Below are 20,099 nucleotides of genomic sequence, written 5' to 3'. Positions count from 1 at the left end.
GAATGAGACTAATGGCTGGGGAGCTGATTCATAAAAACAGAGTCCAGCAAATATTAACCATGTTACAATGAACTCAGTATCACTGAAGTCACTGAGAAGTATCCATTTTGAGAGATTTCTCACCCATTACAGGTGCCTAGGAAGTCTCAGGAAACAAGCAAATTAATTTCTTCTTGCTAACACCAAAATAGAAGGAGAGTTAGAATCAAGTCTATTAAATTGACACATTTTCCATCTGACCCAACCTCTGTTGAAATCTATGCTGAGAAAGAGGGCATTTTAACATTAGCATGTTTCTGGACTGAAACCAGGTGATCACGCACTTGAACTGGGTACAATCCAGAGATTTCACTGGAAATTTTGCACTAAAGGAAAAACTGTCTTAAAACTCTGACTTAAATTTGGCTGCAAGCTGCACCCTAGCCTTAACATCAGATGTACTGCTGCTTTAGTGCAGTGCATGGCAGGTTCCGGTGAAAGCTACAGGGAGTTACACAAACTATGGAAAGGGTTCAGATAAACTCTTCCCAGTAGCCAGGTTAGTCTGTGCAGCATTAGAATGGGCCCTGTATGTGGCACACTACAAATTCTGTTTCTTTTTCATCCCCAGTTTTTCTTGGGTTGAGGAGTCATGCAGAAGTTTAACGGAAGAAGAGACCAAACTGGGAGTTAATAGTCTCCCAACTACTGTTATAATAATCTTCCACTCTGCCATTGTTACACTAATCTGCTGAATCAGTAAAAAAGCCCTCAAAGAAATTCTGTTGTAGAGCTGGAAAAGACCATATAAAATGGCTTGCTTATAATTTTTTGAATTATTCATTAACCAGCATAATGTAATCTGCCACATGCCCAGCTGCATTCCAGTTTACAATGTAGTGTGTGGTACAAGCTTTCCAGAAGTGTTACAACAGGCCAGTAATAAAAAGTTAAACATTAACCACAAGGAGACAACCATGTAGCTACAAAGCTAGCAACTATTTTTCAGGTCTTTGCTTAGTTCACTATTAAAAATATCATGCCATTCTTTTAGTGGATTTGTCTTGATTCAATTTATATTTATTTACAACAATACAAAACCTGTTTTCTCTCATTTCAGAATCTATCAGATTATGAGCTGAGCCGATTCAAAATAATGCACCAGCCGTAAGTTTCTCATTATTTTCTGCATTAAATGACAAATACTCTGTTGTACTCTGACAGTTTCTCTGATAATAAATAAGGGGAAAAGAGAATTGAAACCTCCTGCTCATGTGAAGGGCATTACACGATAGGGGTTCAACTTCCTCAGGATTAGGATCCTGGAAGGTTTACAAGACCTGTGGTTCAGATCAGCTGACAGGCATGTCTCTTCTGCAACAGCTGCTGGACAATATTCTTCCTCAGAACAGACAGGGGCAACCTTAATATGAGGAAAAGTACAATTTTTACTTCTTCCAAAATACAAAAGCTTTTATTTGTGTAGTCATTGAGGCCATATTTTCAGAATTGGTTCATCTGTTTATTAGGGATCACTTTAAGTGATCAGATTGATAAAAAATGTTGAATGCTATGTTGAAAGTTATTTAAATAGAATTCAAATATAGTACTGAATTAGCAAATATAGATATAAAGTTAGGAAATGCCTTCATGTAGTTTATGACAAGTCAAGTTCAGTGAGAAGGATAAGGATATCCCTTGGGTTCTAGTATATTATTTTTTTTGCTTTACTGCACAGCAATAATACTAGGGAGTTTTCTCTATGAGCCAATGAAATCAAGAAGAACTCAGTTTAATATGGAGTGAGTGTGGATGTCAGGTTCCTAGCATCAACTTTCACTCTAAAATCTGTTGCTCTCACATCTTACTACTTGCAAAAATTGCCTGAGTTTCTAGCACCCAGATAATTGCATGTTTGAACTGTGAAAGGTCTACAATGATCTTCCTAAGCCAGGTGAACAGATCTGCTCATACAGCAGGTGATGGACCAAACCACTAAGGATGGCTAAACAGAAAAATAGTAATTGCCAGACAAGGTGATACCAAAATTCTGTGTTTCTCTTGGCAGTGGCTGGTGCTTCAGGTCTCTGCAAGTTTCCTTATGGCACTTTATTAGACAGAAACTAGGTCCCCTGATGTGCCATCAAAAGCCTTTTGCCTTTCCTGTTCATATTTTTCATGGGGGATAGAATAACCTTGGAAAAAAAGACAGAATGTTTGCTCTGGGAAGCTTACTGTAGTAATTATACTTTACACTCTGAAATAAACATTTTTTGCTCTACAATTTTCTTTAAGACTTTTACTATATTCTGTTAATTCAATTAGCATTGGCTTTGACAGCCTAATGTCAGGCTGATATAAAGTAGTTCTCAGAACATTGAAAGTCGCAGGTCTATCTAGCTTGCTTCTGAGCAACTGCTGAATATAGTAGCGAAATTATCAAGCTGAAGTCTTTACTATCCTATCTGTGAAATGCAATAATGAAAGATTCCTTCCACATTTCCCAAAACAACAGAAGAGAGGAGCTGCTTTCAAACATGGGACAGTGGAGTACTAAGGCACCAGTCCAAACCTGCGCTGGAACTGGCTCCCAGGGTTGTGCAACATGCTGCTCTCACAGGTTTATATGTTTTCAACAGCCCTGATATCATGTTGAAATCTTGAGCTTTGCTTAAAGCCGTTTCTCCTGCAGAAGCACCCTTGTATTTTTTCACTCCACATAGCTGACTCAGTTGATACACTTTCACCCTGATAGCTTGGGGTCACCCAGAACACTGAGCATGTTTGCTCTCAAAAACTGCAGTGCAACAGCACTTTCCAGATCATTCCCACCAGGGAAGTTTCAAACATCCCACTGACTATGGTCATGGGGTCATTTATTCAGTGTTAAAACTTATGCTAGGAAGAATGCTGTCTAGAATGTCACACTACATTCAGGAGCACTCTTTGAGAGCAGATAACAAAATCAACCTCATACCACAGATATTTCAGAATACTTGAACTTAAGTGCCATATTACTTTTTTTTTTTTTTTTTTTTTTTTTTAAATATATGTAAGCAGTGCAAATAAAATTTGTATTTGTAACTGTATTCAGCAAAACTGGCATATAAGCTGTAGCTCAATAATACACATTCATAATTTGGAAACACATACTGAGAAAGAAATGTAATTATAGCTCAATCACCTCAATGCAGATAGTCCAAGACTTATAATATCAGATGTTTATGCAGAAGTTGTTTCACAATGCTTTCAGATAACTTGAGTTTTGCTTTCCCAGGGACCATGAAATTAAAAGGCCTTCTTTACAGCTAATGTGATTAGAAATTAATTCCAAATCAAATTCAAAACATATTTTGCTCTCAAGTCATGAGCTCTGGGGACTGTTTTCCAAAATCATGACTGGAGTCTTTCATCAACAAAATTGGCTTTGACAGTGTAATGACAGACTGATGTAAACTAGTTCTCTCTGCCACATGTGCACACTCAGAAATCTCCTGTGGCTGTATTGGATTACTAGGCAAATCTGAAAACTTCACCTGCAAATCAGGGTGTGACATGTCAGTTCTTGAGCTTACCACTTGTATGTAGGAACAAGCAGTTAAGGAAGATTCAGGATAATAAGTGAGCTGTGATAGGGAACACATAATTACAAGCTTTGTTTAATTATGGTGCAGGCAGCATTTGAATTCCTTCTCTTGAAATAAACAGCCACAAATTTTTCACTGCTGTAAAACTGTTACTAGTTTCTTTAACCAGGAATTTACAATATATGCAGAAAAGTTTGCTACTGAAAAATCAAGTAAGTGTTCTGTAGTCAAAACTGAATTCTAACATCTATTTTTCATTTATTCATAATTGTTAATAGCTCCAGACTGGAATTTTTCATCCCTGCCTTCCAAGCACAGCCACTCTCTTTTCCTGAGACATATGAATAATTTCTCTATTGTAACAGATGTTACATACCAGGAAAGTACCTTTGTAATGCTGAGATCTTCCACTTGAAATGTCTGCACTCACATAACTCAAACTTCAAGAGCCAGGAACATTACACATTACCTCCTTTTTTGTCCTCCTTCTTCCACCTGCCTTTTCTCTTTCACTCCTTAAGGAAGGTAAACAATCTCATGTGGAAAACTCATTTTTCAGGTGTTTCACAGCAAGCAGCATTTAAATCCATCTACAAATTTTCCTTACACCAGGTGCAAAGGCCCGGATCCCTCTTGCTCCTTTCGTAGCCAGATCAGTAGAGAGTTCACAAGGCACAAGCTTTTGGAATTATGCTGTCCAATAATCACTAAACCTGAATTCCATAAATGTGGATTTGAGAGCTAGCTTTGCCACAGACTTCCTAAATAAACTTGGCCAAATTATTTTAGCATTCCCTGCTTCCTTTCCCACCTGCAAAGTATAAATAATAGCATTTCCCTGTCTCACAGGCATGTTATAATGGAAAAGCATCAGGAATTGTGATGCCTTTATTTAAAATGGAAAGGAAAACATTCTGACTGCACTGCAGGTGAAAGGTGCATGTTGCTTCCCAAGGTCCCATTCACCAGCTGTGATGCCACAGGGCCACAGCAGTTCCATGCACCGGGGACATCTGAATATTGTGGGGAAAACTAACCAAGCTGTGGCTTATGCTGCCATCACTGCAGCTGCCAGAGACACCTCTGTGCTGCCAGAGGTCACCTCAGGCTTGTGGGCTACAAAACATGCTTCAAAGGGCAAAAAAGCCTCTGCTAGAAAAATTAATACTACTCTACTCATGGCAGAGATTTATACCCAGTTTTTCTCAACAACTTAGTCAGACCCTTCAGTGCATTTTTTACTAGCTTATGCTTCCAGTGAGAATCATTGTCTCAAACAACACACACATGCTTAATTTATTTTCTTCTGTTACATTTTTCTTTCTTTTTTAAAATACAAGAAAATCAAAGGCATAAACATTAAGACAAAAATTAAAATTAATAAAACAAAGGAGAAGTCAATAAATTAATTAGTAGACTTCTGACAGGCTATGATGACATTCAAATTTCACATGTTGAGAATTTGCTACTGCTGTTTGGAGTGGGGGATTACATTTAAAAAACTATTTATATTACTATAAAATTTATTCTTAGTTCATAAATGTAGGTGTGCAACATATTACTTTCAGTTTCATTTTGAAACACCTTAATTTCTTGCTCCTATATTTTTATTTCTGTGGATTAATTTGTGTCACTCATGAGAAATCCTAATAAAAACACTAATAAAATCAATGAGATTTGCGTGAAAATTAGACTAATTCCTTAAGACATAATAAAGTCAAAGAGCTTTTGCTTTTTTTTTAAGTGAGATGCAGCAGTACAGGAATCTTGTGACGATCTGCATTTGAACTTCCCCACTCCAGAGAAACCCCCAAGGTGAAAAAGCAAAGGTGGTAGATTACTTTTATCCCAATACTTAGTAAGCAGGAAAGGTTTTCCCCTTTCCTTGGGATATACCGTAATGGGCTTTTAATTACCCTATAGCCTTTAAATACCAGTGCTGACTCCAGTTTAATGTTTTATGTCTAAACACATAGATTTAGTTCCTTGCTTTCCTTAGTTTTTGATGTAGCTTAACTGGAAAGGCCAGGACTGCAAATTTAGAAGATACCTCTTCATACAGTGACTTCCCAAAAAAATGACACTTAAAAGACACCAAAAATGTTTCCAGTCTGTAATCACTCTAGTGACACAGAAACATACAGGGAATTTCCTTGGTAGCTATATACACTCCAATGGAAAAAAAAAATGTAGCTGAATTTGACTTTAAATCACATAGCTACATATTACATACTCACTCTTAGTATAGAAAGGCTGTGACAAAAGCCTACTCAGACATCAAATATTTATAGAGGCAGCCATTGCCTGCTGATTAGAATTAATTGTGACTATTCTGCAGTTCACAGAAGGATCTAGGAAATATTTGGACTCCAAGAGACTGTAAATAAAACAGCAATTCAACCTTTGAAGAAGATACTATAAATAGCAGAAATACAGTTCTCTCAAAAGTTGAAAATATACAAAAATATACAAGTCTGTATTTTCTGATCAAGTCTCGGCATCCAAATAGCAATGTCAGCAGCTCAGATGTTATCAAGCTGCAGTATCACAGCTGTGGTTAAAGTGGAAACTAACTTGGTGATGGTTTAGTTCTTGTGGTTCTGAGGACTATATTCCTGCCCCTGAGCTGAGTAGAAAGAATATACAACAAAATGCACATACTACAGTTACACTGAAGTATCACTATTGCAACGAGGAATGCCTCAGGGTTACAGATGTATTGTCAGATTTGGAGTGTTTTTTCCATTTTATTGAAAATTGCACCTAGGAACTCCAGATAAATTTTGTCATTTTCCCCATCCTCTTACTGAAGATAATCCCATTCCCCAACAGTTGAAACACCAGTTGATATTATCAGGAGATCATCAAAGAACTTATAGGATATGAAGGTTTTAGAGGAAAATACAATTTTTCTTCCCCATAGTCTTGACACTTCTGATGGGAAACAGTTTCAAGTTGTCTGAGTATCCTCTATGGCACATTTTACCCTCCCTATCCCAGTTAGGAAAATACAAAGAGAAATACAGACATTGCAGTCTTAGCTAGCTTATGCCTGTATAGGTAATACATATTTCAGTACAAGCCTAGAATTGTCTCCAGAGGCTTCTCATCTTCTTCAGCCCCATGATTTTCCATTACTCTCTGTTCTGGAGCCTGTTCAGGACAACTTTTAAATTAGAAAATTTTAGAATTAGTCAACTTTGCTCAATTATATGTCTGGACAGGACCTTCTTCCTCTGCTTTATCAGATGATATGCTTTCCTTTTCTCTATTACATGGCTATACTCAGACCACAGACAAGAGTTTGTTGTAATTTCGATTCACTGGTCTGTCTTCTCTTTTCATAGAATCATAGAATCTTAGGGGTTGGAAGGGACCTCAAAAGATCATCTAGTCCAACCCCCCCTGCCAGAGCAGGGCCACCTAGAGTATATCACACAGGAACACATCCAGGTGGGTTTTGAATGTCTCTAGTGAAGGAGACTCCACAACCTCCCTGGGCAGCCTGTTCCAGTGCTCTGTCACTCTCACAGTAAAAAAATTTTTTTGGATATTCACCTTGAACCTCCTATGCTGCAATTTACACCCATTACCCCTTGTCCTGTCACTGGTCGTCACTGAGAAAAGTCTAACTCCGTCCCCCTGACACTCACCCCTTACATATTTGTGAAAATCATATTTGGTGCTCAGAAAGTGCTGCACCTGGGACTCAAAACTCAGAAGAAAATAACTTCTGGCTCATTCGAGCAATGAAGTGTGAAGGACTATTAATTTATAATCTCAATTTAGAAGAATTCCACATGCGCCCCAGCTCAAGTACACATTAGGCAGAAAACAGAGCAAATGTCTTGGCTCATTTTGCTCCAAGTCCCTAAACTGGAGTCCTCTCAGTTTTGGAAAGAAATACAATATTTAATTTATGGCATGTCATCAACACACATTTATGCTCTCTGCAGGAGAGATATTTCATTCTTCTCACTTTTGACTAGCCTCTGTGAAAAAGAATGAAAATATAACTTCTTTTCAATTTTGTATAAGCACGCAGAGCTTCAGTCATGAGTTCAGATGTTTGTGCTGTGATGGCAGGTTGTCTATGGAGTATTTCTAAGATAATGAAGGGAAGTATTAAACCCTTTCATTCAGACATTATTCCATTCAGAAATGAGAAGAGAACAGGTAAATAGTTGAGATAAGATACTAAAACTGCAGTGCTTAAAAATTAGGTCAGGCAGGCAAACAGGGTAGAGAAGCTAGAAAATGAGCTGCAAGGAGAAGTTAAGGGACTGTGGCAGGAAGGCCTGCTGCAGCTGCAAGTCAGACAGTTGGTGCTGTAGCAACCAGTCACTTGAAACAGCTTCAGGAGAAGCTGTTCAGCACAGCTGGCCTGGCAAAAGATGAAGTGCAGTTGATAGGAGAGCCACAGCAGCCCTTTGTGCAACAGAATTCAAGACCTGCAACGCAACAGCCTGCACAGCTACAGGTGGCAACCCATAGAATTGATACATTCACCAAAAATATATATTTCAAAGATGTGCCCCAAACAAAAGCAGAAATTGCACTCAGCATGCAAATAAGTACCTCTTTACTAGCACCTTCTTCATAAACTCCCTTTCCAAGAGCCACACCAATGTGAGGAATGTAGAAGTACCTTAGTTAACACCACAGACAGTGGCATGATGCTACTTGTGCAAACCTGTAGGACAGATGGTATTAAGATTCATCAACACATGATTCAGAGCATCAGAGAACCTCTCTGGATAGATCATCTGTATCCACCAAAATACAGACAGTATCACAATGCACATATTTATGAAATTAAGATTCACAGGCAACCTCTATGCCAGCTTTCTCTAATTTTCAGTGCTTCAGAGCATCTTTACACCTGTATTGTGTGCAGCATAGAGATTGAGGAGCTAGCCCCAAGATCAGGAGCTGCTCATCTGCCACAGGCAGGAAAGCTGCACTTCTCGATGCTGCACGTGATCTGAAATGCCTGGTCTCAAGGTGCAGCTCCTTCATGTCTTGTTCCAGAGACTGCTCAGTTGTCACCAGCTCTGGGACTGTGCTCCACCACAGTGTAAACACACTTTGACTTTACAATCTTGATGTTTGTTTACAGTTCTTAGAAATAAACTTCAGATATTATCTGAATTCTTGAAAAGTTGAAGTGTTTTCAGGCCAGACTACAGTCAGTCTCCTGCCCCACTAACAGCAATTTATGAGCTTTCCAGCAGCACGTTACAGTTTAAAACTACTCAGACCACCTCTCACAGGTTATTTTATCAACCTTCTGAAGAACAGAGAGATGAAAGGATACTTCCCAGAGTAGAGAGGCAATTCAGTCTCCCTGTCCAAAGCTGTCTTTCTCTGGGCTGACACTGTTGTTAAAAATTATAATGGAACAGTATTGCCCACACTTGTTTTAAAATAAATATATATATTTTATTCCTCCACAAGCCATGCCCGATTTTTCAAAGTCTGACAATCTCCTGTTCCTAACAGTCAGGAGTTCTGAGGGGGAGAAAAAAGAAATTTTACATTTATACTAGTTTTCCTGTATTCTATTCTCTTTCACCCACTGTGAAAGCACATTTTAGGTACTCTCCTATTATATCCTTGACAGAGCATTGAGTCTCAGTTTCTTCTTACAATTCTGGCACTTCGGTTCCCCCAGACACCTGCTACCACAGCTCTGTCATTTCTCCTATTTAGTTCCTCACTGCCCAGTTTCATGGCTTTTTATTATTTTACAAAGCTCTCAGAATACAGACAATAACCTAAAAATGTCTTACCATTTCCGTTAATTTGCCTTACGATACATTTCATAACAGTAATCAAATCCTTTTCTAAATCCCTGATCTGGCTGATATAATTACCTTCATCCATATATATATTTCTTGTCTCATTCCTCTGACTTCAAGCAATAATATTCTGAAGAAATACAAGGGAATATAAGGCATATCCACGTTTTTGCTTTAATGAATAGATAATACATTCCATGATCACAGATGTAAAAGAATTGTGTTGATTGAAATGTCAGCAGTAACTATCAGCTATATTTCTTTTTGATTACTGGTAAAAATAATGTTTAAGAAATTATTCATAACTAGATGGCTTTTGTTCACACATAGCCCACAAATATAGACTGATTTAAATATACTCTAAAAAAAAGTAATTGCAAAGTCAAATATTTCCTGTCATTATTTTGCCTTTTCAAAGAAACAGAAGTGTGATTTCATCTACAGTCTTACAGCTATTCTCTGCTAGCTAGTGCCTTTACAGGGATTTATTGAAAGTTACAAATAAAACCAAAATTTCAACAATTTCAGCTTTTAATCAAAAGCAGTACTAAACACTAATTATATACTTATATCAAATTGGTACTTTATTGGTTTTCAGCTTTAAAAAGAAACAACAAAAGCAGTACTAAGAAAACAATGAAAAATAACGGATGTAGCTAACTGTTTATCACAGACCAGAGCCCGGGTCTTATGTCTATACCTGTCATGTACCTTGCAGAGTCCACAGGATGGAACATCAGTTTCTGGGAAAGCCCTAGTTTCTGGGAAAGCTCCACCTTCTGTACTGATTTGAAGTGTTGTTCATTCACAACCAATCCACAACGAACATTTTGAAACACAAAATGTGGCGTAACTCCAGCACATACCTGGGTGGGCTTAGAATTTATTCTTCACCAAGCTAAAACTTCTTTCTTATGGCATTTATTTCTACTCTAATATCCTTGAGCATCAGTTTACTTAAAGCAAAGCAATCCTAGGTCAGATCAAATGTCTAACTGACAGGACATTTTTGACATTCGCCTGCATCAGATGCCTGGGGAAGAAGAGAAGAATGAGCAGATGGGTGTGGGTGGGTGTCTCCGTATGCACAGGTACGAACAGTATGACCCTTGCTGAGCAGGAGTAAGACTCCCAAGGCCCTTGCTGCAACAAATACATTTACACTGTGAATTTCAATTCAGGGAAGTGTAGATGATGTCAGTTCCACCAGGAGTAAGAACAATAACAGTAATCTATTATTTCTTTAGAAGCTTGTGAGAGTTTCAGGATTCTTTTTTCATAAAAGGGAAAATTCTCCTGTGAACAGAATGATGAAAGTTAACAGACCTCAAGGAAAGCTTCGGCTTGAAAGAAGTCATAACCCTTAAGGAAGAGATAACTTAAAAAACAATAGTTTTTTCCTGGAAGACTCTATCATATCACTGTTTTGGGTTTTTTTTTCCTATTTTTTATCTAACATGAACATTTTCTAGTAAAAGCTAAACAAGTAGCATATACCTTGTCAACAGTTTTAAATTACAAAGTAGATACCAATCCAGTCTTCACTCATAACTCTGTTTATAAACATATTACTGACCCAGCATTACTGTGGCAATAAGAAACGGGACTATTTCAAATGTATAATGTAACCACAGGCAGACCTTTACAACATGGAGAAGGTTTGAGTACCCAAGCCCATGCTGCAGATGTTGGTAAAGCCTATTATTGTCCAGAAATTCAAAATCTCCTAAGACTATCATCTATGTATATTATTTCTAAACTACCAATTGGAATTTTTTTTTAATCCCAGAGTGTTGTAATTTCCTCGATGCATTGACCTTCTTCTTGTTTTCTATGAAAACAACATATTATGCAAAAGGATAATTATCCTACTACAATACAATGAATATTCAAATTTACATATATGTGTTTCTTTACACATAGACTTCTATCATATTTTCTTTCTTCTTTCACTTCTCTCTGAGTTCCCATTCTATTTTGAACCTGAAGAGATGACAAAAGAAGTAGAAACATTTATTCTGAAACCCAATGTTTGATACTAAACGAGGAATTTTTTTCTCCCAAAATATTCTGAGAGTATTAAGATACAGTCTCTTATGAACACCAACTTATGAAGTAGCTCTTTTCACTGCTGTACTACAACAATAAGTGCTTCTAAACAGGATATATAAAAAATAATAACCCACTCCTGTTCATCTGCTGCAGTTTTGTAGTCTTAATGCAATTAAAGTTTTCAATCGTAAACATATTCTTTGCAACATTTCACAAAATTTGCAGTCTTAGACAACAGAAAAAATGTAATTACTATAGTTATAAGTCTGAGCAATTTTTTTTTCCATAGAAGAGAGTATTCCATGACACTCTTTATGTCATTTCACAGCCATATAGCACCTTTGATCATAAAATGTTACCTTATTATTTCAGAAAGTAGTTTGTTACCTTTTTAATTAATAAGATTATATTTTCTTTCTTTAGAAAGTCCTCCATCTCCTTGATCACTTCATTGTCTTTTTTTGAAGGTGGTATTTCAACTCCACTATACTTCTGGGTGAGAAGGACTTTCTGAACTTTTTCTGTTCAGTGACATTTCTGCTCCCAGAACACAGTGTTAGGCAATTCCAATTATCTGAGAAACAGAAGAGAGCAGTCTTAAAAAGATGGAAACAAATTAAACAGTTGGACAGGATGATCTTAAAGATTTTTCCAATAAAAACAATTCTATGATTCAATGAAATCAGAAGTCTACAGACAAAAGTATTGTTCCTGTTCCTAAGCAGCAACAGGAAAATGCTTAGACAACAATTATTATGGTCATTAAAGAACTACAGATTACCAAATTGTGCCAGAGAAAAGATCCACCAGCCATTTTCTTTGGCTGTCTGTATTACGTGTCAGTGCAGGAAAGAAATGGTTTAAAAACTATTGGGTTTCAGCATATTCCAGGCATTGATGGCATCATGATTTGTGTAAACAGTATCAGTGCTATCCAAAAATGACCCCATTTCATGACATCCCTTTCATTTTGAAATTCAAAAACTTTGTGCAGCCTTTTGTCTGTGTGAGTATACACAGGTATTTTGTCAGCAGGGACACTAGACATATTGAGACCATTCACTGTCTGTCTGAATTCTGACTGATGCTCTGTGGACACATGCAGAAAGGATGGACACAAAATGCTTCTCCTCCCCCATCTGCCCCATGCAGGTCTCCTCCTCGGTGCCACGGCCAAATAACCCACTCTGCTAGGCTCTCCCACTAAGGCCTCTTGGATACTGTCCAGGGTATATCCACACCTCAAACAAGAGGGGGGACAGGGACGCAAACTTGTCCAAGATTTAATCCAGTTGCAGCAAGATTTGAGGAGGAAAGAGAGCAGGGTACACAACCCCAGGAGAAAAGTTAAGAAAAAAGAGTGCCTTGCCAGCCTTCCCTTCCATGGCTCAGATCAGAGTTATGATTAAAGTTAAGACTATCTCCGTTGCAGTCACTCTTGACTGCTAGAAGGGGACAAGATTTGCAGATCAAGCAGCAGCACTGTTCTTCAGAGTCACTGTAGCTGTTGGTTGGCTCCAACACAGGTCACTGCCTTCAAGGCAATCTGACCTCAAATGGTTTCAGTTTAACGTCAAATAACAAGTCTGGTCTGAAGGAGCAAATGTTGTGTTTCTGTCTGCATGTGGAACAGGTTACAGTAAAACTGAAAAGCAGAAGTACAGCTTTTTACACAGTGTTTTTGTCCCCAGAGAACTAAATACATTTTCTCCACAGGTGCTAAAATGAGATTACTCAGAAGTGCTTCTGAGAGATGAGAAAATCCTACTAAATTTACTGTTTTCACATGTTTGCCTACCCCACAGTACATGCCTACATATACTGCCTGTTTCCTCCAACACCTAAACACAAACACAAATCTCATTCAATTAAATTTAGAGTTGTGTTTTCAGGTGCATCTCCTACTGCTATTATATTTATTACTTTTATTATGCCATTTACTATTAAAAGTGTTATCAGATTAAAGCTTTAAGATTTCTAGGTTGCAGGGTAGCATTGAGCCATTTGACTCACAGTGAGAATAAAAATACTTGGTACAGAAGAGTACCTTCCTGTCATCTGCTAAGTCAGAACTAAATGCCCACATGTAACTTTTCTTGTACAAGAAGCAATGTTTTCTAGTTTAAAAACAGCTTATATGCATCCTGAAAATTAAAAAAAAATCCATTCAAATAGACTAGTTAAGGAAAGTCTGACAACGGTACTTGGTAAAAACAGATGTTTTATTTTAAACATGAAGCAACAGTGTTTCACCTGTTCATAGTAATCATTACATAGTAAACACAAAGAATGTAATGAGAAATCACGTTCCATAAACTCCTGATTTCCAAATACCAGCTATGGGACACTGAACAGTAAGTAGGCAGTGTGACAACCAAAACAGAAATCAAAGCAGGGGGGGAAAACTATGTCTAAATTGGCATAATTTTAAACAATAGAGTTTGAATGCTCTTTTGGCCTGTTACCTTGTCCCACAAATTTACATTCAGACCCACATGATCAAGCACAAAACCCTCCTGGGCAGCATGTGACAGCCTAGTGTTAACCCTCTGTTTCCCCTCCACTCCTCATCCTCACAGTGCATTGCTGGCCTATCTTCCTAAGGATATTCTGAAAGCTGAAGAGATCAAATATTCACAAAATACCTTAAAATACCAGGCCCTTAGGAAAAGTTCAAGCCTATAATGTGGCTACCAATTCCGGTTCAGGTTCACATGGTGTGAATTTGGGCTGTTTGCCAATTCAGATGTAGATAGTACTAATTTGGGCTCTTTTCACTAACTTCCAAAGCCCGGAAAAACAGAATTGTGGTAATAATTTACTGACTTTCATGAGAACACAGATTGATCAAGCCAAATTCCTGCTACTGAGCAGCTACATTTGCACCTACATTACATCACCTGCATAGTTTGAGCTCTCACCTTCACTGCTATCCCAGTAGTAGCATAAAGCCAGTAGAATCACGCAGTAGACTCAAATTTTAAATAGAGACCTTTACATACTATCAAACATTCTCGTTGAAGTGATCAGAGTCTGACAGACATTTAAGACAGCATGTAGATAAAGGCAAGGAGACACACCTCTAAGCTGGGTGAAATACTATGACATCAAGACAATAAAATCAAATATTTCAAAGTGAATTTTCTGTGTTTTTACACATTGCTAAGGAGATCTTGCATTGCTGCTGTTTTGTTGGGAATTCCTGAAGGAAAAGCCAAGCAAAAGCTCACAAAGTTGTCTTTTAAAGAGTAAAATGTGCAACATCTTGTGGTAAAAAAGTAAGTCTTATATGGCCTTGCTATAAATAAAATTGAAATCTGGTTATCAAACTAATCACTTACTTCAAATTAGGTTTCTCAGCTGTTTTACATACATTGAAGAAACTAGACTGTATCTATGAACATTAATGTAATCTGAAAAATATAGCTTCCTCTTGAAATAGTAATGCATAGTTCACTGAGATACTTTGATGCAGAACTTCCTCGAAGCATTAAAAAAAAAACAAACCATTAAAAAGATTTACTGTAAAATTATGTTTTAAACCAATCCATTTACAGCTCTTTTTATTCACCTTCTCATTGCTAAATTTTTATGCTACATGGTACAGTTCACAATTCTCTTTTTTATTGCAAATATGTAAAACTTTAGAAGGTCAGAAATGGCAACTTAGAGCCAAGGCTGTACCTCTACACTGGCTTGAACTTCTCACACTCTCTCCTGCAGCTTGATTACCCATCTGTCCTGGGTCACATTCCTAGCATTTCCTGTCATGCAGAGGAGGCTATTGGCAGGTGCTGTTGCATCACTGAGCTTCACCCTGTTATGCAGTCAGGATGCAGCTTTCGGTGCCAACCCAGATCAGGAACTCAAAAACGCCCCTAAATTCCCTTAGACTAATAATCCCCATAGTCATAATTGTAATCCACATTAAGACAATAGCATGAATGGTCTCCATAAAAAGGTGTTTGCATCAAAGCCTATGAATGTAAAAGGAAGATATGTACAGCTGACATTTTATGTAATATCTAACGTTGTAATATGAGTATTAGTGGCTTCAGTAGGAATCCTTGACAACTGCAAACCCATCATAATAACCATGTACAGGAAGTTATTACAGAGCATTAATTTCATTGGAAATCAGAAAAAGCAGTCATCAAAGGAGTTAGAGAAACTGTTAGTCAAGAAAAGCCTTCAGTCTTGTCAGTGATAGCAGTCAAACTGGATTTCACCCAGTAATTTCTCTACAATTGGCTCTCTATGACAGTGATTGTTCTAATCTAGAAAAAACACTTATCAATTACTAAAATGCTTCAGACAAGCCTTCCAATCCTTTATTTCAGTGCTACAGGAATGTTCTATCCACTCAGGGAAACAACGTCTTAAAAATTATCTTAAAAAGAAGGTATAGAAAACTGGAGCCCTCAGCAAACAGGAAAGATCTGTTTAGATAGAAACTAGAACATGCCACCAGTGTGAGGCAGCATGTACATGGAATGAGACAGTGGGAAAGAAACAGCAGAAATTAGTAGAGAGGATAAAAAATAATTTTCATTTCTGAATGTACAAGTTTAAGAAGTCGCTTATTTATTAGCATAAATGGAGAATTACACAGTTATATTGGGAGAGGATCAGAGAAACAGACACAGACTAACTTACAATAATACAGTGATGAGGCACTCATGTTGCAACAGTTAGTGATGTTTAGAAAATCTGTCCAAGCATTTAGGTCTTTTCCAAAATATCAGTGGCATTTTGAGTAGCAAAAATAAAAATAAAAAAGCATGCATATTCTGTCAACCATCCTGCCAAAGGAATTTACTGGCAAATCCTGCATTTTCTGCATTAAATAATGGTGCCAGGGATTCATCCTGTATGTTTTGTAGCCATACGCAGGAAAATAAAGTTAGCGGCTATCTATATCATCACAAAAATGGCAGAGTCCACATGAATGTGGGTTCTTAAAACATTAGATAAGAAAATGCTATTTGGGTACAAGGGTTTGAATGATGATGCTCCAGAAAACCAGTACTGTAAAAACACCCCTGCAAGAAGTCTCATCCAAGAAATCAAGATATATTGTCTTGGGACACTGCATTATTCTGCACCTCTGGAACCTGTCCCTCCCCTCAGCTGGGCAGCACAGACTGGTCCAGGCTGCCAGGCCATGTCTCAGTGAGCATGAACACTTGCAGACTGGTGGACACACCATTCCCACTGTCCCTGTTGGTCCTTGATTGTGCCAGGAAAGTGACACAGGCGTCCCTCAAAATATATCCCTCTCTGCCAAGAATAGCATTCATGGCTGAAGAGGAGGGTTTCACATTAACCATCATATGGTCAAGATGCCACCCACATGGTGAAACAAATCCCAGTTCCTCTTTGGCATTCTCCAGATGAGCATATTAAGTCAAATGGGGACTGTTGCTGGGGTTACAACTACAAAAATAGCATGACATAATGTTTGCTGCATGGCTCAAACCTGTCACTCCCTCCAGGCCCTGCTGGGGCTCCTGAAGAGGAAGGCAGTGTTTCCTGGAATGGTGGTTACTGAGGCCTTGGCCCCTCCTCCAGTCAGTGTTCCTAGAAACATCATTTTGGGGTGATGAGTGACAGTGCAGGGACAGAGGAACTGCTGCCACTAACCTGCCCCATCTTTATTTAAGGTTTTTCTGAAGGGGTTGTTCTAACTTGTAGCACCCAGACAAGCTTTCTCAACACCAGACTAGGTGGCCAGAGAGGCTGATTTGGAGGCAGACCAGAAAGAGCTAAGCAGGACGTAGTCATTTTGTGGTGGAGTTCCACTGTTCAGATCCAAATGTTTTTGATACACATACATATTTAAACTGAAGAAAATGTATAATTTCCTGGTAAATAGAAAGGTTTCATTTGATATCTAGGGGAGGATGTAGCTTCCTCTTCTTAGTTTCAGGGCTTTGCCTGCACTTGACTCTCCCTTGGTTTCCCAGAACAGCATATTCCAAGATGGCCAGGAGAAACCAGTCTCTCAGATGCCATGGGTTTAAGATAAGTGTGGGATACGGAGTCTTGTATGTGCTTTTTTGGGGCAGAAGGGGTTAATTTATTATTTGTCCATGTTCTGCATATCATATCATAGAATGGTTGGGTTTGGAAGGGACCTTAAAGATCATCTAGTTCCAACCTCCCACTAGACCATGTTGCTCAAAGCCCCATCCAACCTGGCCTTGAACATGTCCAGGGATAGGGAATCTCCAAATTCCCTGGGCAACCAATTTCAGTATCTCACCATCCTCACAGAATTTCTTCCTAATGTCTAACCTAAATCTCCCCTCTTCCAGTTTAAAGCCATTAACCGTTGTCCTATCACTATATACCCTTGTAAAAGGTCCCTCCCCAGCTTTCTTGAATGAGCAAAGAGAGTCAGCCACATTCCCTGGTACCTCTGCCAATTCTAGGCCAGGACTCTTTTCTCCCCAAGCAAAAATCCCAGTGTCAGTATGTCTTGGTAGGAATGGACATAAAGGGAAGTAAGATAAACCCTGTGTAATCCAGTATCAGAGGGCTAGGGCTGTGAGGGCAAACATTTACTCTGTACTGCTTTCCAAACAGGTATAAACAAGCCCTGATGGAGTAGTGGGAAAGGATTTGAGGCTTTCTGGCTACAAACTTGCAGATATTAAAGTGAAACAGGGCTGTGTATTGGGCCGTATGTGTGCATAGAAGAAGCAAGCAGCCTGAGGTATGACCAGTGGGGAGGCCCCATGGCAGATGCCTCAAAAATCTCATTAACAAGTCTCATGCAATGGAGAATTTCTTAGGAGTAACTTCTTGGTAGCAGCACCAGTCTAAGCATTCACACGCCCTATTCCTTCCACTCTGTGCTGCAACCTCACAAACACCTGTGCACTGAAAAAACAATCACAGAAGTGATGCAGTTAAAACCCCCTTTTTTGTGACTTTTTGCTAAATAATTTGTAACTGACTTTTTCCCCAGTACATTTCACTGCACATCTATACAAACATGTGGGTCAGCAGATCACAGGGATGAGAGATCCTGGGTGAGCCACCCTGTCACCAAGCCCAGAGTGCAGGGACTGCCCTAAGCACGAGGCATCAGCAGCAGCTCCTTCCCAGACACAGCGAAGTGACAGGGCTGAGAGGACAGGCATGAAACTCCTCCACACCAGGCACTGCAGAGCAGTAAAACTAAACCTGTGAACTGTTGAGTCAGGAAGAAACATGGCAAAACCAGTGTGGCAGCACAAATGACAGGCTGCCACCAAAGATCTCAAAGGGGAATTATCTGGGATTTCTGCAACAATCAGACAAGAGGTGGTTTTTGCCTAGGAGAAATCACTGCATGAGCCTAATGAGCAAATCCCAAATTCTGACATATGTTTAGATATAGCAGGAAGATTATACAAGCAGAAAGTAAAGTGGGACTGCAATGTATTTGTACCCACTTCTTCATATTGCCAGGGTGTTAAACTAATTTAATACTTTTAATTTTAAAGATAACTTTCAGAGAGTAAACTTGAAAAAAATGTCCAGTTCACAACCAGATACAATGCAGGCTGGAATTCCAGAGATTTGTGTAGCAAATTACATTCAACATTATTATATTATTCTTTAAATTCCATTAACTTGATGAAATATCCACAAAGGGGCAATTTGTTCGCTATAGACCTTTCCTAGAGAAATAATGCAAATAATCTCGTGATCTCCATGTTGAAAGTTCAGAGATCAAAACGTCAGCCATGCCTAGAATAGAGCAATACTGCTATCAAAGCCACAAAACTCGTGGCAGGCTCTTTCCCCACAGTCATCAGCACTAGCCAGGGAAGTCTGTTTTGCTACTACATTTTCACAAGAAAAGCTATAGTCAGTACACAGACACATCCATGTGGATTTTCAGCTGAAGGGGCATGAGAATCTTGCCAAGAAATAACTTCGGGTATCCTAAAAACTTTTTACACTTACCAAAACATTTGAACATTATGCAGATGACATTTAAGACAAAAAAAACAAACAAACAAACAAAAAACAACCAACAAACAGATACAGAAAGAGACAAACAAGAGTCATTCTCCAGAGGTGCTGAATTCACATTGAATTCACATGATCAGCACTTCAGTATAAAGACTGAACATGAATACGTGTGTGCATTGCCTCTCAAAAAAAAACAACACCAAAACCAAACACAGCTGTCTATAAGGTTCACTTTAAAAGATGAATAAATTGTTGAGACTAAGAAACCAAAAATCCCAGGCTCAGAGGTACCAGAGCCATAAAACACAGATCAGCTATGTACATCCTGGGTGGGAAGAGCCTCACCCTGCAACCTTGGGATAATCAGGGCTTGCTCTTGCTCTAGTTTAAGAAATGGTGACGAAATATATTGGGGTTTTTTGGGGTTGTTGTTTTTTTTCTCCCTGGCAGTCATTTTCAAAAGGCTGTGGATAACTAGTCCAGCAAAACTGGGCAGGGAAAGTTCCCACGGCAGCGTGTTGCTACCTAGCACATCTTCACTGGGAAGTGGAGAGGAGCAGGAAGGAGAAGGGAGCCAGGTGCCTGCATCGGTGCCCGCAGCCTGCAAGGCCACCTGGGGCTGGACGCTCAGCGCAGGGCGAGTTGCCCGGCCCCGCCACATCCCAGTGCGGCTCACCGAGCCCTGGCCCGCCATGGAACCGAGCTGCTGGCT

At 38.9% G+C, this 20,099-nt stretch overlaps 1 protein-coding gene across 1 annotated transcript in view; it reads left to right on the top strand.

The window, feature by feature from the left end:
• BLNK (B-cell linker) overlaps positions 1–20,099 on the top strand; it is an 83,972-nt gene that overhangs the window by 18,684 nt on the left and 45,189 nt on the right. The window contains exon 2 of the mRNA XM_010000048.1: positions 1,100–1,146. Within this exon, the coding sequence (XP_009998350.1) occupies positions 1,100–1,146 (47 nt within the window). The remainder of the gene's footprint in view (positions 1–1,099; positions 1,147–20,099) is intronic.

This window comes from Chaetura pelagica, unplaced genomic scaffold (assembly GCF_000747805.2).
Source record: "Chaetura pelagica isolate M959 unplaced genomic scaffold, ChaPel_1.0 scaffold436, whole genome shotgun sequence".
Lineage (NCBI taxonomy): Eukaryota > Metazoa > Chordata > Aves > Apodiformes > Apodidae > Chaetura > Chaetura pelagica.
Note: the sequence above shows the minus strand (reverse complement) of the source record. Positions and strands in the feature narration are given on the sequence as shown.